The sequence below is a fragment of the Lipophrys pholis genome (assembly GCF_963383615.2).
Source record: "Lipophrys pholis genome assembly, chromosome: 9".
Classification (NCBI taxonomy): domain Eukaryota; kingdom Metazoa; phylum Chordata; class Actinopteri; order Blenniiformes; family Blenniidae; genus Lipophrys; species Lipophrys pholis.
This window is the reverse complement of record NC_137639.1, coordinates 13,748,081-13,769,435: the sequence shown is the minus strand read 5'-3', so window position 1 is coordinate 13,769,435 and position 21,355 is coordinate 13,748,081. Positions and strand designations below refer to the sequence as shown.

The 21,355-nt window shown below is 43.1% G+C and overlaps 2 protein-coding genes across 2 annotated transcripts; one reads left to right on the top strand and one right to left on the bottom strand.

The window, feature by feature from the left end:
- Positions 1–509: 509 nt before the first annotated feature.
- Positions 510–4,504, top strand: has1 (hyaluronan synthase 1). Its single transcript, XM_080472143.1, has 5 exons — positions 510–604; positions 1,547–2,253; positions 2,384–2,609; positions 2,751–2,883; positions 2,997–4,504. Exons 2-5 carry the CDS (start codon positions 1,558–1,560, stop codon positions 3,670–3,672), a joined length of 1,731 nt encoding a protein of 576 aa, XP_080328269.1. The 5' UTR covers positions 510–604; positions 1,547–1,557; the 3' UTR covers positions 3,673–4,504.
- Positions 4,505–7,176: 2,672 nt separating this feature from the next.
- On the bottom strand, positions 7,177–19,078 carry spaca6 (sperm acrosome associated 6; the record flags this gene model as incomplete). Its single annotated transcript, XM_080472451.1, has 9 exons — positions 7,177–7,237; positions 14,796–14,868; positions 16,234–16,390; positions 17,340–17,443; positions 17,966–18,043; positions 18,132–18,155; positions 18,393–18,464; positions 18,664–18,750; positions 18,865–19,078. The coding sequence occupies 9 exons, from the start codon at positions 19,076–19,078 to the stop codon at positions 7,177–7,179; spliced, it is 870 nt and encodes a 289-aa protein (XP_080328577.1).
- Positions 19,079–21,355: the final 2,277 nt, after the last annotated feature.

The following is a 21,355-nucleotide window of genomic DNA, read 5'->3' as shown; positions in this document are numbered from 1 at the left end:
TGTTTTTGGACTGTGGGATGAAACCGGATTACCTGGATGTAAGGCAGGGCACAATGTGACAATGGGACATGCCCACTCTATCTTTAATAAAATCATGAATGATCTAATTGGAAAAAAAAAAGTCCTTCCTTCAGTAGACACATGTGAAAAAAACATGTCTTTATTAATGTACTTCATTCCCCCCCAGCTCTGTTTGACTCGTGGTACCCCTTGTTGTACCCCACATTCAAAGTTCTCTGGAAGCGCGCCTGACTCCCAGCATCCCGCTCCATCACACTTCTCCAGACTCCAGCATTGAAGAGTTTGGGACACTTCTTTCTTTACAGTAGGCGGCAGACTAAACATCTCCATGGTAAGGGAAAAAAAAAAACAAAGCAGCAGTACACACTTAAGTCCTCACCCAGAAGGACCACCGCCTTCCTCCTGACGCACGGCTGAGTCAGCGGGGGCGCGCACTCTTCACAGTCCGCACATTTCATATATAAAGGGGCGCACGTGGCTTCCTCCCATCTTCCACCTTGTGTCCAGCAAATTCAACAAACTTCAGTCCAAGGTGCAGAAGAGGAGTCCCACATATTTTGAAGACTGGAAAACCTGAAATCAGGTAGGGGTTCAGAAAAATCTCTTTTATTTTGTTGCTGTTTAATTGATACAAACATGTGTTTTGTTCAGTGCGGTGATCCGATTACTTTATGTGCCTGTTCAATCAATAATTGAGCAATGATACAAACTAAATCTTTCATGCTATGTTATATTACGGAGAGATTATTTTATTTGAAAATGAAATTAATATATCCCATAGTTATGATTCCTGATTGTTTTGACTACATATTAATTGGTTTTCACGACTTTAGACAATAATCAATTAAGTCATTTCATTGCTAAACGACCCTGTTTTGTTACTTTTATTGTAAATTACTTTAATCTGGCAGGTAACATGACGTTTTTAACTATTTAAGGCATGATGAAATACCAAATACAACGTAATAAATACATCTTGATAATGAGAAATCGCCAAATAATTAGGACAATTTAGTCGTTTGGATCGACTGTGTCAGTTACTAATATGTAAACAGTATCTATACCTGTTACATGTGCTTTTCTTCCCGTTGTCAGTAAACAGTTTTGAATGAACAGCATTGTTACTCTGGGTTTTAAAAACAGTATAGTGAAACTTAAAGCACTTGTGAGCTGTTTTACTTTTCCAAGTTGCATCTTGTTAACAAGTTTTCCACACAGACAATAAAACAACTAATTTCTTTTAACACCCCTGTTATTTCCAAGCTTGAGTGTCTGCACGTGATTTTAGTATGACTGAATGCTTATAGGAGGACTCCCCCCCCCCCCCCCCCCCCTTTACTATTTTACAAGCTATACTGAGAGCAAACCTCAAGGCATATGATGTGCAAGTTGCTCGAACGGCTTCCAACTAATTCAGGTTGATGAACTGATGTTCTCATCTTAAACCACCTGTAACTTTTATATCCTTGAGCTGCGACAATCTGAAAGCCTGTTCAGTAAACTGTAATGTCTCTGTGTCTGCCAGATAAGAAAACAATGGAGCTGAAGCCCTTGTTGAAGAAGCTGGGCTCGACAGTGCGTGCCATCTTCACTTTCCTCTTCGCTCTGTTGGTCCTGGCTTTGATGGTGTGGGCCTACGTTGATGGCTTCCAGCTGGCAACGTCCATGTACGGAATCATATCTTTTGGCTTTTATGGACTCCTGCTCTCGCTCCACGTCTTGGTCCAGAGCCTCTTCGCCTTCATCGAGCACCGACGAATGAAAGCGCGCACAGAGCCCTGCACCTTCACCAAAACCATCGGCTTCACTATTTCTGCATACCAGGAGGACCCGACCTATCTCAGAGAGTGCCTCAACTCCATCAGGGCCCTCAAATACCCCCCTGAACTGCTGCGCATCATCATGGTGATAGATGGGAACTCGCCTGACGACCAGTATATGATGGACATGTTTAAAGAAGTGTTTGCAGACCAGGATCCTGGCTGTTTTGTGTGGAAGAACAATTACCACACGTGGGACCCCACACAGGGACAAAGCAAAGAGAAACTGGGAGTCGAGGTCGGGCCAGAAGGAGACCCTTATTATGTAATGGAGGACGACCCACAGCGAAGAGAAGTCGAGCACCTGATCCAAACCAAGAGGTGTGTGTGCATCATGCAGAAGTGGGGAGGCAAGCGGGAGGTGATGTACACAGCATTCAAAGCACTGGGGCCGACAGTCGACTATATCCAGGTATGCACATCATCACAAAGTATTTCTAGTCATTCGTTTATTAAAAAAATATATTCAGGAAAGTAACACTCATAATATTTATTTCTAATATTTATTTCTTGTTGTTGTTGGTTTTTTTTTCTCTCTTTAGGTGTGTGATTCAGACACGAAGCTGGACACAATGGCCACTGCAGAACTGTGCAAGGTGCTGGAGAGTAACCCCAAATATGGTGCAGTGGGGGGAGACGTGATGATCCTCAACCTCAAAGACTCTTACATCAGCTTCATGAGCAGCCTCAGGTACTGGATGGCCTTCAACATCGAGAGGTCCTGCCAGTCTTTCTTCGACTGTGTTTCCTGCATCAGTGGTCCTTTGGGTAAGCAACGAGGTTCTTTTTTTTTTTTTTCCCACAATATGAAAAGAGTATGCAGATTTTACTCATGGCTTAGATGTATTAATGTTTCCCATAGCTTGTATCATTTTAAGAATGTGTGGTTTCTTGAATCTCTCCCTGAAGGTCTGTACAGGAATGACATCCTCCAGCAGTTCCTGGAGTCTTGGTACAACCAGAAGTTTTTGGGATCTCACTGCACATTTGGAGACGACAGACATCTCACCAACCGTATGCTGAGCATGGGCTACGCCACAAAGTAAGTCAAACAAAAGTGTCATTCAGCATTAATGTTACATAGGATGCAGTAAACCTCATAGGACGTTATTTGGTGTTGAATATAAAACATCTCCCTGGTGTCCTTCCCTTTAGATACACGGCCCGATCAAGGTGCTACACGGAGACGCCTGCTCAGTTCCTCCGCTGGCTCAACCAGCAGACCCGCTGGACTAAATCCTACTTCCGCGAGTGGCTCTACAACGCCATGTGGTGGCACAAGCACCATCTGTGGATGACCTACGAGGCCATCGTCTCAGGTATCTTCCCTTTCTTCGTCACAGCCACCATCATCCAGCTGTTTTGGACCGGCTCGCTGTGGGACATCCTCTGGGTCCTGTGCTGCATCCAGCTCATCGGGCTGATCAAAGCGGCCTACGCCTGCATCCTGCGGAGGGACATGGTGATGGTGTTCATGTCTCTGTACTCGGCGCTGTACATGACCAGCCTGCTGCCCGCCAAGTACTTTGCCATTCTCACAATGAACAAAAGCAGCTGGGGCACGTCGGGCAGGCGTAAGGTCGTGGGGAACTACATGCCCCTGCTCCCCCTGTCTGTATGGGGAGTTATTTTATTAGGCGGGCTCTGTCGCACGATCTACGAGGAGAGTCGAAAGGACTGGTCAACCCCTGCCAAGAAGATGGAGACACGGTTTCTCATATTTGGTTCTGTGGCCTACGTGAGCTACTGGCTGTTTATGATCACCCTCTACTGCGTCTGGTTTCGTGGGGCCTGTAAGAGACGTAGACAGAGTTACACATTGAATGTGTAAAATTTTGAAAAATGGACGGTAATTTATTCACATTTTAACCTTTATTTAAATGTATTTAGATTATTTCGTTTATTTATTTTGTCCCATATCACCAAGGTACAGCTGCATTTCATACAGATGGCAAACAAACCAAAACAAATAGTTCAATTCAAGTAAGAAGTAAAAGAAGTTGGTAATATTTATAAATGAGACACGGCCTTTGTTACCAAAACTAGAACTGTTATATTCATACGGAGGTGTTGTTGCACTTTGAAATGAAACCGCACTGAGGGCTTCTGGGGCTCATGTCATTTTTAAAATTGATGATTTTATTTGTAATTTTCTTTTTGTAACACAGTGATGAAGAGAGTGGCTCTTCATTGCATCTGTCTTCATGATCTGTGATGTTCGGATCACAATATCCATAGACTGAAGAATGTTTTAATGTTGTTGTTGTTGCTATTGTTGTTGCACTGGATCCTGAACAGCACTTTGTTGCGTTACCAACCTACTTGAAACGACAGACGGCACAGCGGGAGACACGGACAAGCAGAACAAAATATCGTCTGTTTCTGACAAAAGTGAACATAAAAACGTGGTCTTGCAACATTTGACAATGAGGACCTTTTCATGAAATATTGCATATTTACATAGTTGCTGTAAATACTCTTGATATGTGAAGTTTGTTTGTTTAATGCACTTTTATTACGTGAATAACAACAAAATTTACAACATATGGATTTATCTATCTTTTCTGTGTGTGTGTTGCTGTGGCTGGAGATGTTCTGAAAATGTGAATAGTTTTGGGGAATGTGGGTGGAAAAAAAATGAAATAAAGTATTTTTCTAGAATGAACAATGTCTGTTTTTGTGTCAATTTAAATCACGATATTCATAGAAATCGATGAAAAAGATAAAAATTGTAAATTGATGCTGCAATTGTTATTAATACAGACATAAATGCACCTCAACAGGATGATGAACGATAAATAAAAGCGTGACAAGGAACATCATGATTTGAGAGCAAAATCCTGCACGGTAAATCATAAGAAAAGATAATTGTAGCAGGATTCAGTACTTGTGTATCCACAGTGCAGGACTGCTTTTGTCATACTGACGTTTAGGAGACATTTGAAGTGTGGAAAGGCATAAAAATAGTTTGTTTGATAATTATTTTGGTCTATAATTGTCATGCCAATAAATCTGCAATGATCCATTACCATGTAGTGGAGGATTAAACAGCTGCTTTCACGCTCCACAATATCTAATCTAACACTCGGATATAAACGTCTACAACAAAATATCACTACAACTCATTTAAAAACAGCCCCTCCCTCAATAAAAAATAATGCATACAGAATACCCTCCCCCCGTATTCATGTTTATATTCTTGTCTGTCTAACATATCGTTATTGTTATATAATAATCATGTCACGCTTCTCCTGATTTCAAAATAGTAAATATGGTGTAAGATGAGTTACTCCCTTTGCAAATGAAGTATTAGTAAAGCTGTCAACAGGAGGCCCGCCATGTCACAAGTTACGTGCGTCTTATGTAAGTCTTTACGTGAAGAATGAGTTTGCAGTTTTGAACCATTAGTTTGTAGATCTCAGCGTTTGCCTTGATCTTTGTCCAATAACACTTCCCTGTGTGTCACTATGTTTTTAGAATATATGTGATCAGTAGTTTGGCATCTGTGACTCAGTCCAGATATGTTTCTACTCTGACCATTCCAATATTATCGCCCAAAGGGTTTTTTTTAACCGAAGGTAGGAAGCTTAATCTTCTGACCATCCTCAGGGGAAAGTTCGTGGTGAGCCCCATGGTTCTATACTGGATCCACTCCTCTTTGTGGATGAAAATTAAGCATTATTTTGTTTATATAATCTTTTCCAAAAATCATGTTATGCTTTACGCAAAGCATTTTTTCATCCGTTTCTTTTCTTCTTCTTCTTCTTTTTTTTTTAATATGGTGATTGCTCTTTTTTTAGTTTGCCAGTTATTTAAAGACACATTTTTGCATAAAGGTTCTGCAATAAAAAGCTTTATTCATTGTTTTTGGTGGTTGTTTGGATAATCCAATAAGTTATAGATATGTCAGTACAGCATTTTGTATTCCGTGGCCACTTTCTTGCAGAACTATAAAAAAAAAAAAAAAAATGTAACTGAAGAATTTGGATTTCCATTAAATTGCTGAAAGGAGGACCAGCGCCTATAAGACACCTGGTACCTGATCTGAAGTGTTGTGCGTTGGACTTTGAAATTCACTCTTATGACAAGTTGGACTGTTTCAGATATTCATTCATCAAACCTCCTCAGACTGATGTACTTCACCTCAGCTCAAGAAAAAGACCACTGTGTTTCTACGTCTTGTGTTTGTTGCTTTGCTCTTTTACTTGCATTTGTAGATGCCGTGATAAAATGCGTTCTCCGGACAATGACTTTCGGATGTTTTGCCCCGAGCCTTTGCATCAGTGTGAGTCAAAACCTTTATGATGTTCGTCTGCACACAGTTAAGAGCAAACATGACACTGGCACAGCACATGTGTACAGTTATTTATTTTGACATAGAAACAGCTTTCTTCTGATGGACAGGCCAACGTTTTTTTTTTTTTTTTTTTACAGAATAGAAACTTAACAGACATTTCTTCGCAGTTTAAAACAGGTGGTCCCTCCTTTGCATTTTAACAGCCATTTAATAAGCTGTAAGCCGAGGCTCCACCCTAAAAGCATTTAAAAACCCGCTGACCATGAAGATTCCATATAAGCCATAAAGTTTTCAGTTTTTGACTTTACTATTAAAAGTGGTCTTGGGATGTATTTGTAAAGAAAAAAATGCAATGACGTGCCGGATTGTGGCTCTCCTACACGGGAGCCTCTCTGGCTTGTATTTCATCACTGCAGATGAAGATGCGGAGGAGTCGCGCTGCCTCAAACCAGTTGCCACAAACCAACTGATAAACAATTGTAGGCTAGATTATGAAGTAAATCAGGAATTTCGGCAATGGAAAAAGCTGGTTTCCCAGGATCCCATTGTGTGTATTTTTTCAGCTCCTCTTGTAGAGGCAAAAATGGGTTAGAATATCTACTTTTTTTTTTTTTCCCCCACTCTATCAATAATGTCCCTTTTGTATGCAGCCCAACAAAAAAGACCAACTCTTGATAATTCACCTGAATGAAACATGAATAAAAGATCAAAATTCAATCATTCACAATCCAGCATTGTTTGCTGAGAATAGTTTGTTAGTTGCGTAGAGATTAGATTTCAAACACAGGGTTGCTGGTTTTTTTTTCCTGATCACTGTAGAGTCATGTGAGGTTTTGAGAACTCTGCTCCTTGGAGGCGCAATCACACGTTGAAATAATGAGAAAAACATGGGGGGCAGTGGCGTCATAACCCCCCACACACTCCCACTTCCTGGTAATAATGTTAACTGCGTCATGACCACTTAAAATGAATGTGTTGACATATTATTTTTAAGCCACTGTAACTCCCAACATTGACCTAAAATGCTCTCGCTTGTCTTCATCCTTTGCCTTTCGTACTGCCGTCTGCTCCGAGACCAAAGACTTCGCAGCTGCGGGTTCTAGTAGAGGACAACAAGATAAGCTCAAGGTCAGGAGACACTGCTGAGACCACACAGGAGACACTATCTGTCTGTGAAGTCAGGATCGCCGATAACAGTTAAAACAATATTTGGGCGAATGAGCAATACTTTCTCACATGAGTAAATGTGTCTGGTGTTTCCCGTCACGCCGCGTCCGGCTTGTCGCCTTTAGACGAGTGAAATCCCGAAGATGTGAGGTGATTTACGACAGGAAGTCTGTATCTATGCAGCGAGAACTTAATGAGTCAAGGGAAGGAGAAGAAGGAAGAAAACCTAAGGAGTGAACCAACAGTATGACGAAGCCAAACATCACTTCCCTCCATGTCTGTGTTCAATTAACTTCTTCTCCCCCACCCTGTCTGGGCTTCGGTCTCTGACATCAGCAGGCGCACATGGTGGGTTGCACGTATGGGAAGAACAAGAAGAATCAGGGTTGTGTCACGTTCACAGTCCAGATGAATTGTATTCCTGAAATACAGTGGCCGCTGTGACGTCAAAACCAACCTGGCAGCTCCATGTAAAAAAAACCCACAAACACCGTCATACGAGATGTGTAGAGAAACACTGTTACAGATTAAGAAATAAAAAAAGATGGACAGGGGGGCCCGTCCAGGTTGTTCCCACAAAGTCTTTTGGGATGAGATTCGGTCCCGACTGAAGCTTCAGTTTGAAAAAGCAGGACAGAAGTTGACGATTACTACATGAAATGATTACTACACGAGGGTAATAATAACGGTTACATGTTTGACACAACAGGACAATTAGACAGCATCCGTGGCTGGCTGTGGTTTTCATCGCCGGTTCAGTCTTTTCCACACTGAATTTATGGCCCTCCGTTTCATTCGCCTCCTATTCCTTATTTCTGGACCGCAAAGACAGAGAGAAATCCGCGAGGAGCAGTGGTGAGAAAATGGACCCATAAAAAGAGAATAAGAATGGACAACTCCGTTGGATCATTGACTTATTTTGGGCTGCCGGGACTCGGACAAATTAAACTGAGGGTGTTCCCCTACATCTGTAGACGGGGCTTTCATCGGCAGCCTCAGGGTCAGCTGCAGGACGCACAGTCATACGAGCGCAGCTGCCGTCATTTACTGGAAAACGGCGCAAAAAGACATCGTCTGTGGAAGCGTTCCAATGGATTGTTATCACACCAACACCTTTCACAACTTTCCCGGGTCACTGTTTAGTGACGGTTTGAGCTTTCATGTTACAACGTCGCCGCAAAGCGCCTCTCCCCAAAAATTGATCCCAAACTGTCCTATAGTCTGCATGGTATGGTGAAACAGACCCACAATGACTTGAGGAAGTGAGTCCCGTGCAGGGGGCAATTTACTGCATGGACGAGAGTCACTGTAACCGCAAATTGAAGGGGAAAACAAAACAACCTGATATTTTTCCTTCGTTGGAATTGGATCATTTTCCCCTGACCTGAAGTGCAGAAAGCAGAGCGGGACAATCACACTGTCGCACACATACAGGCCAAAAGTCAACGTGAGTAAAATGAGCTCTCAGACTACAACGCTTTGTTTACAAACTGTACTTTTGAAGGGTTATTGATGTGATTTTGACCCACGACAAATTGGACATACAAGCCATTATCGCCTCCAAGTGTTAGTTTAAGGACAAATTTCTGTGAACATGACATGATCAAACATTGCTGACTAACCGGAGGAATTTATGTCTTTTATCGACACAAGAAAGAAAAATAACGTCTCTATTGAAGGAGTGTTTTGGGCACAGAGTGTCTTTAACGCCGGGCCACTCCTCGCTCCCACCTGTGACATAATGCAATAGGCTCAGGGTTTGAATGAGAGACACGTGGTGCAGACTCCAGAAACCAGAGGCACAAACTCAACACAGAGCCAGAATGACTAAGAAAATCCCAAACTGGTCTCCCCCCCAAAAAAGAAAAAAAAAAGACACACACACAAGATAATCTTTCACATTCATCAAATTTTGGATTGTTAGTTTTGTCACAATGCATCATGGGTTCCCATAGCAACCGCGCAACTCAGAGGAAAAAAATACGAGCAATTTGCTCATTAAATGGCAAGATGAGCGTTGAGTCATGTCTGACTATATTTGGATTCTCCTCCAGGGTTTATAAGGCTCCGAGATCCCCGTCTGCCTCGGCATTGTGTTTTCCCCCCGCCAATAAGACAACACTCATTTTGAGAAGATTACTACAGGCGCTCCTCAGAGGAGCCTCTTTTCTTCTTTGCTTTATAGGTGAAAATCTTGTTTTTTTTCTTTTTTCTTTTTGGACATTCTGCCGCTGTTTTGTCCTCCTCGTCCAGCTTGGAACCACATAAACCACCGACAACAGAGAAAAGAAGCATTAGAGGGATTCAGGTCACAATAATTCATCAGGAGAAAGAACAGAGTCCATTGGTCATTGTTTGCTTCTGAAAGTAACTAAAAAGTTACTTGGGATCTAATTTAAAAACAAGTGGTCAATAAAGTCACTTAGTTACTTTTAAAGGAGTAACTAGTAATTAGTAATCAGATTTGTTTTTTCAAGGTCACTGTGGCAACACTGGTCCTGGTCCGACCCGATGGTTCTCACAGTTTTTTCCATCCCTATAGTTTTTTTCTGTTTCCCTTTGAAAAAAAATAAAAAAAATAAATGATTGCTTCATTTGTGCCTTTGGTTCCTCTTTCGACGCTCTCTGACACAGAAACTCATTTCATTCTAGAACTTCAACTTGTGAAGTTCTTCTCGGCCTATCTTTTTGAAATATTTTAACACCCATCTGAAGCGTTCATTGAACTTGTTCAAAACGTTTCTGCGACGCTTTGTGAGGATTACAAGACCCTAAAAGATCAAATCAGGAAGATTAAAGCCTAATTTTAAGTTCCACACAACTCATTGTTTGGTTTTAGGGACAGATTGTTTTAGGTCTTTTGGGCATCGCCACAGCAAGCCATGAAATCTGTTTACAACGCATTTCCTTTTGGCCAAATCTCCTGCCGGCGGCGACACACTTTACGTTTCTTTAACCATCACTGCAGTTCACCAACTGAAAAAGTGAACCAGAACGAATCCTGCCAGCCGGAGCTCCCGAATGAAGGCTGACTCCAGAGATTCAAGGCGGATTCTGTAAAACACGACTAATTTAGACCAACAGCTCCGGAGGACGGGACCGGAGACGGCTTCTCGGCACATTGCCCTCAAACTCTGTGAACCACCCATGCAGCCACGGGCCGGGATTTTTAATTAACAGTGAACTTTCATCGCGCGGCTTTGCCGGGACCTTTGATGTGTGTCGCTGCTTGCAGACGTCGGTCGCTTTGTGTCGACCGACGGACGCTGTTGTGGTTTCATGCAATTTGCAGGTACTGACAAGAGAACCCAGAACAGAACCTGGAACAAACAAGTCAAAGTGCTCTTAGAAAATTCTTTGAAAAGTTTTGGACCGCGTTGAAATGCCATGGTGGCCTCGTGTCTCCCCGTGACCTTATATTTCACGTTGCTCGGCTTTCTCCTTCTTTATGAAGGAGTCGCTTTTCTTTAGGAAACGATGTGTGTTTGGGTCCTCTGCCTCTCTTGACATCAGATGTATTGTCAGTATCAGGCAATCGAGCCCATTTAAGCCGAATAAAATATCTCCATTCAAAGTTCATTTCTCAGGAAATATGGTATATCAAAACTGCAGTCAAGGAGTATAGATAAGTCAAATGACATAATTAAGAATATCCTTAAGTACAATCACCGTTTACTGCATTACAGCAGTGATGATGTACTGTAAATCAGTAAGGAGTAGCAGGAATCCCATTCTCAATCACAGTCATGAAGATTAAAATGTCAGAAATTCAATAAAAGCAATGAGTCATTTTTCATTAAATCTTACAAGTATTGACACGATAAGCTAAGTTTTGTTTTTGTTAAAAATCCTTTTCAGATAGAATATATTGTTTGATGTAATTACACTGTTTTTTGTTTTGTTTTTTCAAATTGCCGCTATTGATCAAGACATTCGCAGCTTCGACTCACACTTCACATTAAATTCAGTTTCAGACCTTCACACATTAAAGTATCTCAGATGTAAGGGAAACCAGTCAGCGGACAAGGAGTCAGTCTTGGCGTTGACCTGGGAATTCCAGAAATAGACTGAGCTCCTGCAGCTGAGTGGGCCGGTCATCACTGATTTAAAATACTGGAGGACATCACTTACTGATTCGAGCAATACATTTGGCTAAAAACTGCAAACATGGATTGTCCATTCCTGGCATGTGATCAGTCGTGAGCCGACTTCAAGTTATGGAAAATCAGAGTGTGGGAGACGCAATAGATACCGAGCTAATCAAATCTAAATGACAACCTAACAAAAAAGAGGTCATACCAGGAGGAGCGGGACACCGACCAGAGGCCTTTCATCCTTCACGTCGTGTCAAACAAGGTGATTTACGCTTTTGTTGGTTAAATACAATTATAGCTCGGTACGGTCAACGTCTGTGCTCATTAGCTCTGTACTGGACTCTCATCTAATCGTCTTTACCTGCCGTCGGGACTCCACAGTGAGTTTGAGGGGAATCTCCACCGCTGCACCCGTGTGAATGCATGTGATCAGGTGTGCTCTTGTGCTTGTGTGCACAATGAGTGATCGAGCAATTCGAGTGGAAACGGGGCTGAAGCAACAGGGTGTATCCCGCTGGTCATTTCTCCAAGCGGAAACACAGTAGGTATACAATCTTTGAAGTTGTTGTTGCTTGAGTAAAGAGTGACCATACATCAGAGGGGGTTTATGTCATTCCCTGTGCCGTACACACCAACGAAGGCAGAGCAGCACAAATACCATGTTACATAACACGCTTAATGGCGACTGGCACACACTCTTGACCAGACCACAAACATTGATTAACATCAGAAGATACTGGGTGGGGCATTCATCTATTCATTATTGACAGGCCATTCTTGTGTTGTGTGACACTTTCTGAGTGTTTTGCAATCCAAGAATATTGCTCCTGCGTCATATGATTCTCTATGTTTCTGAGGATGTTTTTTTTTTGGGGGAAATTTTGTTATGGCAACGTGACACTCACCAGACTGTAACACTATTGTGACATTAAGTGAATGTAAAAACAAAGTTCAAATGAATCTATAAATCAATCTAAAGTCATTCTAACTTCCCGGGGACAGCTTCTCTTTCTTGTGGTTTCTTGCAGTTTTCGGCACGTTGGCGCCACCCTGTGGCCAATTGAAGACATTACTTCTTTTTTTTACCCACTCAATAGTCTGCTATTTCCACCCCACGAAAAAAGGATGGGATTTTGACAACTACACACAATATCATAAATCTTTTTTTTCAACGTAACTTGTATTTTGATCAACTATGTATTTTTGTAATGCCTGTTTTTGTAATTCGCTACAAAACTCAATGCCACAGTTTTATTCCTATATACTTTATCATTTTAACTTTAATATTGTTTTCAGGTAAATTGAAATGTATGTCTGCTTTTGACAAAGCAGCACAACATGTTGAAAGGTAGTAGCTTTTAAAGAAGAGGTCTTTGTATTTTTAGCAGAAAACTTTCACTCTTTCAGCCTACAACAATACCGGGACCTCAGGTTCCCTGATGTTACTTCCTGAATCTGAATACGACGACTGTTGTTTTAGCTCTGTATGATAATGTTTTATCAATATCTACCAAACTGACTCTTGTGTTCCTTGAAAACAATATCGGCGACATATTGATGAAAATGTCGGTCAGCAGGTAAGTGAAGATGTGAAATGGGACAAAGGTCGGCCAACATTTACTGTGAACAGTCAGCGTGCTTTTACCCCAGGAGGTACTCTGGAGTGGGTACGGGAGTGTGGAGTGAGATGACGGCAACAGAATGAAAACATTATTTCAGGATGTCTGCTATCTAACTTAATTTATCTGAATGCATCTCTTGACAAAGCTTCCCAAAAAGAATGACGTGTCAGAACAAAAGTGCTCCCGTGGTTCTCGTGAGGGAGGAAGTTGAGCCCTCCGGGGGTTGTCAGGGTCGTCTGAGGATGGACCACAGTGCAAGTCCAAGGAAGACAAGTAAACGCAGGGGATGCGACGCGGCAAGCGAGCCGACACAGACAACAGAGGGAGGAGGGTTTAAATACACAGGGAACGGGAGGCCACAGGTGGAACTCATAACGACAGGTGCACCCAGAGGGAGAAGACCATTGGATGATTGAAAACATGAGGCGAGACACACGGGGACAGACAGACACAGAGACCTGACAACTGACCGTCTGACACTTACAACGTCAACCGGAGCGACTTGTGCGAATCAACAGTGTGAACATATTGAACCACCAGTTAGTTTGAAAAACATTTGTTCAAAACAACTATTCCATATTCTAAAAAAAAAGAAAAGCAAAGGGAGGTTGAAACCATCACATGGTCTGCCAGCTCTTCTCCACCTCCTCTGAGAAGAGCCTCTTTGCTTCTGCTGTTCCACTCTACCCTACTGTTTTTACTTCCTTTGCCTTGCTCTCTCTCCGTCATGTACTTCCTCAACGTCGCCCAGTCAACATTTCTCTCTTTAGCCACTGATCTGATGGACTTTCCAGCCTTGACATCACTGGCTGCTCCCTCCTTCTCTTCAAGGCTTGTTGAGCTCCAGCTTGTTTTAATCTTGTGGATTCCAGACATGATACCTTTTCTACAATGTTGAATACACGACAAACACACCAAACCAGTTGAGTATACTCGACTGAAATGCCATTTAACACCTCAGAGACCATTGAACCATTGACTCAACTCACCCCGCAGCCCTGTGGCTCAGCTTAGACGGGCCAGCTTAGAAATTCATGTGAATCTTTAGTGAAGCGACTCACATGATTTTATACGTTGGAAAATCACCAACATGCATAACATCGAATTTTAGACCGGGATACATTTGATTTGGCGTAACAGTCATTTGACCTGTGATGCAGAAAATGTACTTTGACATGCAAAAACAGTTTTTTGGTGTGTTAAGAAAATGACTCACCCATCTCCCATGTGCTTCTCTGCATCACAGCGAGATGAGTACTACTTGACATTACCTGGATACAAGGGGTGGGTCAACTTACCCTCTGGCTCGTCTTACCCACGCTCACCTACTGATTAAGAAGCCCATCCTGCCCTCTAGTGGCGACAGGACTCACATGCATGTCTCATTTTATGACTCAAGGCTGCAGAGACGACTAGGGGCTTCATGAAATGGATTTATTACATGACGTGACATCTTCCCAAACACTAAGACTCCCAACTGTTCACCTCCAGCTGTTTCCTCAACCTCTGTGACCTCCATCTTCTTGGACTGACAACCAGTACACGGCCCTGAAAAAGAGACCCCAGCTCCATTCGCTCTTGCATCTGCTTCACTCAGGACAGGTGTGCATTTCTCTTATTCTGCAAACATCATTTAATGTGCAAATAATAGTCTGATTTTACCCCAGGGAGAGGAAGAGCAGCAGCAGTGAAGTGGTTAAACAGGCGATGAGCAGCACCGTCAGAGGGAGGAGGAGGGGGGGAGGGGGGAGAAGCATTGGTCTGAGGGACTAACTGCCCTCCTGGGAGTAGAGAGAGGTCAAATATCTCCTGCAGCTCTGTGTGGCCTGCCACAGACAGGGGGGTCACTGAGAGAGAGAGAGAGAGAGAGAGAGAGAGAGAGAGAGTGAGAGAGAGAGAGAGAGAGAGAGAGAGAGAGAGAGAGAGAATGTACTGGTAACATTAAACTTACATAAATAAAAAGGAGAAGAGTAAAATATGGTTTTGATTTGTGGAGTAACCCTGAGACATTCAGCACGATGATCCTTTATCGCTCTTGAAAGATGCATATAAATGAAGACGTTACTCAACGGGGGCAAACGCGCACGTTAAAGGAGGTTTGAGGGACTGAGGGGGGGGGGGGGGGGGGGGGGGGGGGGAGTGGTGGGGGTGTCCAGGCAGGGCGATTAACAGAAACATTTCTCAAGTGCAACATTAGAGGATTCCACAAATTCTATTACCCACTGGGGAACGTGTTACCCCCCACTTCACCCCCCACCCCGCCCCCCCCCAACACCACCACACACGCTCTCGAATACACCATCCTGCCCGCTGGGGTTTCCACCTGTCACTCACTCCCAGATCACAACATCTGGCTTCCTATTGAATGACTGTATATTTTAAGAGCAATGCTTTTAGTATTCGTTCTGATGTATCTGGTCTGATTCTACAAGTAAATTAAAGCATCAAAAAGGCTCAGACAGATTCCTTTTCTGCAGGTTAATGAAATGAAACGGACGTTACTGCTACTGTTATTATTATATATGGAATTTCTCTCTTGCTCATGCAGTTTACACCATTGACACTATTTCACTTTTAAGATTTTTAAAACCACATGTTGCTGTTGGATATGCCACAATTTGTTTCCATCTTACATATTTTACTGTGGATTTTTGCTGCCAAGAATTGATTCTTTTAATAGAACACATCATTAGTTTTTTATTTATATTTCTTATTTTCAATCACCATGTTGTAATCCCTCCCACCCCTCCACCCAGCACCACCACACACACTCACACAAACACACACATTAATTAAAAAATAAAAAAAAACTATTACAAACACCACTACTCATGAGCTCTATGCTCCTGTTGTCACTTAATTAAAAAGGTCTATAGTTCCAAAAATATAGGATGTTGAGGCTTAAATGCACGTAGAGAACCGAGAAAGGGCGATTTTTAGTAACCGGTGTTTTCCTAAAACTGAAAAAAGAAGTGATACTTACAGGTTGAAATGAAGGACAATATTGATTTCAGGATGTTTGACTTGAGAATTAAAGTAAAAGTAAGCATTCAGTTTGTGTAAACTGCCTGAAGAAATCAACTTATTTCTCATAAGATATTTCTTATTAGTGCAGTGAGAAAACGTCTGTCAGGCCTGGAGCCCGCCCCCACCTCGTATCAACCTGACTGGTGACTCTATTACTTCCTAAAGTAGTGTAAAACTCTTATTACCTGTGAGGTAGAAGTACAGTCTGACAATGGAGCGTTGATCTGAGTAGATCTCACACTGGTAGGTGCCCTGATGATGCAGCTCAGTTGTGGGGATGGAGTAGAGCCGGTCCACCCCCACCGTCACTTCTTTAAACTGATCCACTTGCCGGGTTTTCAGCTGAGGAAATAAGTACTTGTATTGTTTATTGAATGTTGGGATGGGACTCTTCTTCTTTGACGCAAATACACATTCACAATGAGTGAATATCAGCAGTGTTTAAAAACATAGATTTTCACAGAAACAGTTTTCAACCCTCGAGTTTTATCGAGCAATGTTTCCAAATGTGTTTTATATGATAAGATATGTTGGTAATGTTAATCTAACAAAAATCGGACATTTTTAATCATTCAAAGCCGAGAAAATCTCCAAAGCTGTCGAATTTCCTTGTGGAATTCAGTCGAATCCTTAACAATCCAGCTGCAAAAGGCCTGAGAAGACCAATATAAGACACTTTGCACTTTAATGGACGGCAGACCTGGAAACTAGCCACTTATTTTATTTGGACAACTTGAGCTTTTCAATATAAGAGTGAGAGAGGGGCCATAGCCTTTCTTAGACTCACTTTGGGCTTTGATAAGCACGACTGATTCCACCCGTTCGTTATTCTATTAAATGTCATCAACATGCACTTGTGGCATGAGCAGTGGAACAGAGTGCGGAACCGACTGAGGTTCCTGTCTGTGGAATACTTCCTGTTTTGAGATCGTTGGGTTTTCCCTCTTTAAAAGTGCCTTGAGAGAACTGTGTGGTTTCTTTGGTGCTATATAAACAAAATCAGAGACAGCCCCTCTATTGTTCATCCCACAAATGCATGTTTGTGCACCCTACACCATGCCAAGGAGTGTTGATACAACAAACTTACTTGAGTATAAATTCATTGAATTCAATGATTAATAAAAAAAAAAAAAAGGAATTTGTGAAGATGATGCAACGTCACACAGATGAAACAGGTTTACCTCAGTGTTTGTGTTAAAAAGATATGAGTGAGCGACTCTTCTCTCCGTCGCAGCTAGGCCAACTAAAGGTATGGCAGTGATCCCCGTGATTCACCAAACATTGAGCCTACCTCCTCTGCAAACCTCCAGATCACCTCAATCTCATCCGACAGGGCAAAAGGCACATCGCACCGCATTCGGCTCCTGCTGCTCTCCGTTACGTTCCTTTCCTCAACTGAAATAAAACACATAGCCACCCACATGTACACAGGCAGACACGCACACATGCAGATAACATTCACAGGGGGGGCAGCTCTTGCAGTCTGAGCCCTCCTTAATGATAATACTTAAGCCCAGTCTCTGAGGAGTGGAGTAAAAATGATGATATGCTAAACAGTGGCTGTGCTGTACAGGGTTGATATGAATACCATCGCGTGTGGGAGTCAGCTGTCACCTTCCATAAAGAAGCCAAGGACTTAAAGAGTACCTCAGGGGCTTGGTGCAAAATATATAATGTGTGAAAATAAAACCTTTCCTCTGTCTTTTTCAAATGCTGACTTTCTGCTAAGAGCATTTCAAGGATCAAAAGCAAAGCATTTCAAGGATCAACAGTGGATGACTATGTGGGGGGAAATATAGTTATTGAGGATATGTCAAGTCTGGATTAGTGCATCTTTTTTTCCCCTTCCCTCATTTGAAAATTGAGATGTAACAGGAATACAGAGTAAGCCGCTGTGGTATGATTACTAACACTCACCTGGACAGTCGAGAGGGAACTCACAGGAGTCGTATCGGCAGGTGATGCAGTTGTACTCTGCACCTGCACTCTGAAAACCTGACAGATGCACAAGAGCCGATACATGGAGTCTGGAGTTTGAATAAAAACTGATTTTTATCGTGTGCGTGTAGAATGAAACACTAACCGCATGGAGGGAAACATCCAGAAACTGGCAAAAGAATGAAAGTTGGATTATTTCACTCACACGAGGTGATTTAGTGTCAACATCTAAGACTCAGACACCCCCCCCCCCCCCCCCCCCCCCCCCCACCCTATGTGAAAGGCTGTAATAGTATAACTAGCTTATTACAGAAAGAGCCCAGAGATCAGAGGGAGCTGTAATGACCTAATATGAGCCTTACTATAAATGAAAAGATGAAGGAAAGGGGGAGAGACTGTGTCTCACCTCTAGGCAGTTGGGAAGCAGCTGCGATGAAATTGTCTGCTGCTGTCCGCAACCTTTGCTCGTACACGTAGTCTGAAAGATGGAGAGGAGGAGAAGGGGGAGGAGGAGGAGGAGGGAAGACATATTTGGCCCGACACATTCTGCTGAACTGTGTGCTTTAGGGTATCATTTTGAAATCTCTCATTTCTCACTCTACACTATTTCGAACCAGTAATTCTCCAGCTCTAAAGACTCATTAGGTCCTGCAGATATTCAGCAGGTGTTTAGCTACCATTATTCTGTTTTTGGTCAAACTCTTCCACTATGGGCAGGATCTCTGCATCCAGAATCTGCTTCAGCTGCTTGTCATAGCCTCCACCTGCAAGAGGGACACATATCACATCAGTGTAGGCCCAACTTTCTTATCAAGATGTTCTGAATTTTTTGCCGTCACTCCTTTACAGTGCTATGAAAGTGGGAACATTTTTCATACCCACTTTGCCGGCATCAATTACTGTCTGGTTGTTGTTGAAGATGCTGTCCAGCATCTTGATGCATCTGTCGATACTTCTGACACCATTTTCAGTCACAGTGTAACCCCAGCACAGCCGAACACTGTCCGTCTCGGCAACAAAGCACTGGTAGCAGCCCAGGGAGGGGCAGAACAGCACGGCGAAGCGCACCAGCCACAACACGCATGTGCGCATATTTCCAAAGATTTATCAAGACTTCTTACAAGGCAACCAGTCAAATCGGTCTACTGAAGCACAAGTGACGTGACAAAAACCACAGTTAGCAGATCATCAGCACCCTTGTCACTGAAAAGGTTGGTACAAGCACTGAAATGCCAGTGGAGGAACCCACACAGCCACAGTGACCTTCAAAGGAAAAGATCAAAGGACAGAGACTGAGAATGAGTGTGAAGTGGCCCAAAACTGTTTCTTTCTTTTAAAAACTTTTTTTTGGGGGAGTGGTGAAAATGGTTTGGACTAGCTGGAACCAGCAGATGGCGGTAGTGTAACTTCACGGATCCCAACTCCTGTTGAACGCAAATGAAAAAGAAGGGAAACTGTCATCAGGGACCAAAAAGCTGCTGATAAGAGAGAGAGAGAGGGAAACAGTCATCAGGACCGACGAGAGCAGTGGGAAACAATGTAGGTCGATAGAACCAGCAGATGGCGGTAATGCAACTTTATGAATGCGAACTGCTGTTAAATCCAAAAGATTTCCTAGAAAAAATAAATAAATCAAAGGACACAGAACAGAACTTCTTTCTTTTTTTGACACGGCACTTGAGGCAACTACAGCAGCAGCAGCAGCAGCAGCAGGACACTCATTTCAGGTGTGCACCTGTAGCTGAGAAGAAATAACATATGTGAGACAACTCCCATATGGGGGGTTGAGGATCCACCAAGGAAAGAGGGAATGCTTGAGAGAGCAGAGACAAGAGACTCGCAGTGACCAGTACTTCTTAAAACTAGTGAAATCAGTGGATTGAAGCACAGCGATGGGACAAAAAACCACAGTTCGCAGAGCATCAGCAGCCATCTCACTGAAGAGGTTGATACAAGCACAATAATACTGGTGGAGGACCCCATCCAGCCGCAGGGACCTGCAGAGGAAAAGATCAATGGGCACAGACCGAGTTTGAAGTGGCCCAAAGCTGTTGATGAGACAGAAGGGGAAACAGTCAACGTCGACCTGTGGGCCGTGCCAATGAAACAACCAGGCAATTCTCACGATTGGGCACAGGACGTCTGATCACCCTGCAGCTGGACACCTTTGATGACGGTGTCTAGTGTTTCAAAAGCTGAAACACCACCCCGGATTCAAAGGTCCCCTGATGATGGGTCCCAAAATGTACGTCCATCCCATATGTGAGACAACTCCCACACCACTCTCAAACAATAAACCTCATGTGATGAGCATCTTTTGGCACAAAGGACATCTTAACATCACCTCCCATGTCTAATGATTCTGATTCTTGTTAACCGGTTTCATTTAAATCCGACTCCCAATGTGACGACAACTGTTACATTTCTGACATTAAATTTTTCAGCAGCAACTTGAAAAGCAGAAAAACCTTGAATATGAGATTTTTATACTCCCCCCCACATGAGATTTAAAGTATAATTTTGACAGTAGTCGGTCTTTGGTTGGGTTTGAGAGCCTCACAGAGTTCTTGATGTACTTTCCTCCTTTTCTATTGTCTCCAGTCCCCATTTCCTGCTGCCTCAATGCACCAGTTTTACTGCAGAGCACAGAGATGGAGCGAGCCAAGGAGGGAGGTGGTGGCGGGGTGGGTGGGGGTTGGGGGCGGTGGGGGGGATGAAGAGGGAGTTTAATGCTTGTGTGCATGTCGGTGGAGGGGGGTGGGTGCCGGCGAGAAAACTAGAGAGAAATATGAAATTTATAATGAATGAAAGTCTACATCAGGGTGTGTGGTCAGTCTGAAGGTGAGAGCCAAACAGAAAGCAGCAAACAAAAGGGACAATGGAATCAATGGAGTAGTAAGTGGCAAGACAAGAGGAACAGCTCATTGTTTTGCAGATAAAGTTCAGAGAAAAAAAAAAATTGAAAAGTCGCAGTTGAGGGAAAATGTGGGTTAACACGGAGACTGAAGTGAGGCTAGAAACAAAGAGGAGCGAAGCCAAGAGGGGCCAAGAGGTAAGACGGCGACAAGCAGAGGCAGAGCGAGAGGGACTACAAATCAAGTCGACTGCCTCATCACATCCTGTATCCCCCACTCTTCTCCCATCCTCCTCTTCCCTCCAACGCCCCTCCCTCCCTCCCTCCCTCCCCCTCCCCGGTCCCTCACTCCTGGTGCATCTCCATGGCAACCAGACAGGGTGCCTAATACATGAACTTAATATATTTCCAGTGGCAGGGTGAGCTGGGTACTAATGCATTCATCTGTCTCCACACAGACAGGCCAATCAATATTAGGCAAGAGTGCGCTCCAGGACTGCCAAAGTCAGAGAGTC

Coding starts and splice junctions, on each gene's coding strand:
- has1 (XM_080472143.1), top strand. CDS start 1,558: ATGGAGCTGAAGCCCTTGTTGAAGAAGCTGGGCTCGACAGTGCGTGCC. Junction 2,610..2,750: donor CTGCATCAGTGGTCCTTTGG/GTAAGCAACGAG, acceptor CTCTCCCTGAAG/GTCTGTACAGGAATGACATC. Junction 2,884..2,996: donor AGCATGGGCTACGCCACAAA/GTAAGTCAAACA, acceptor CCTTCCCTTTAG/ATACACGGCCCGATCAAGGT.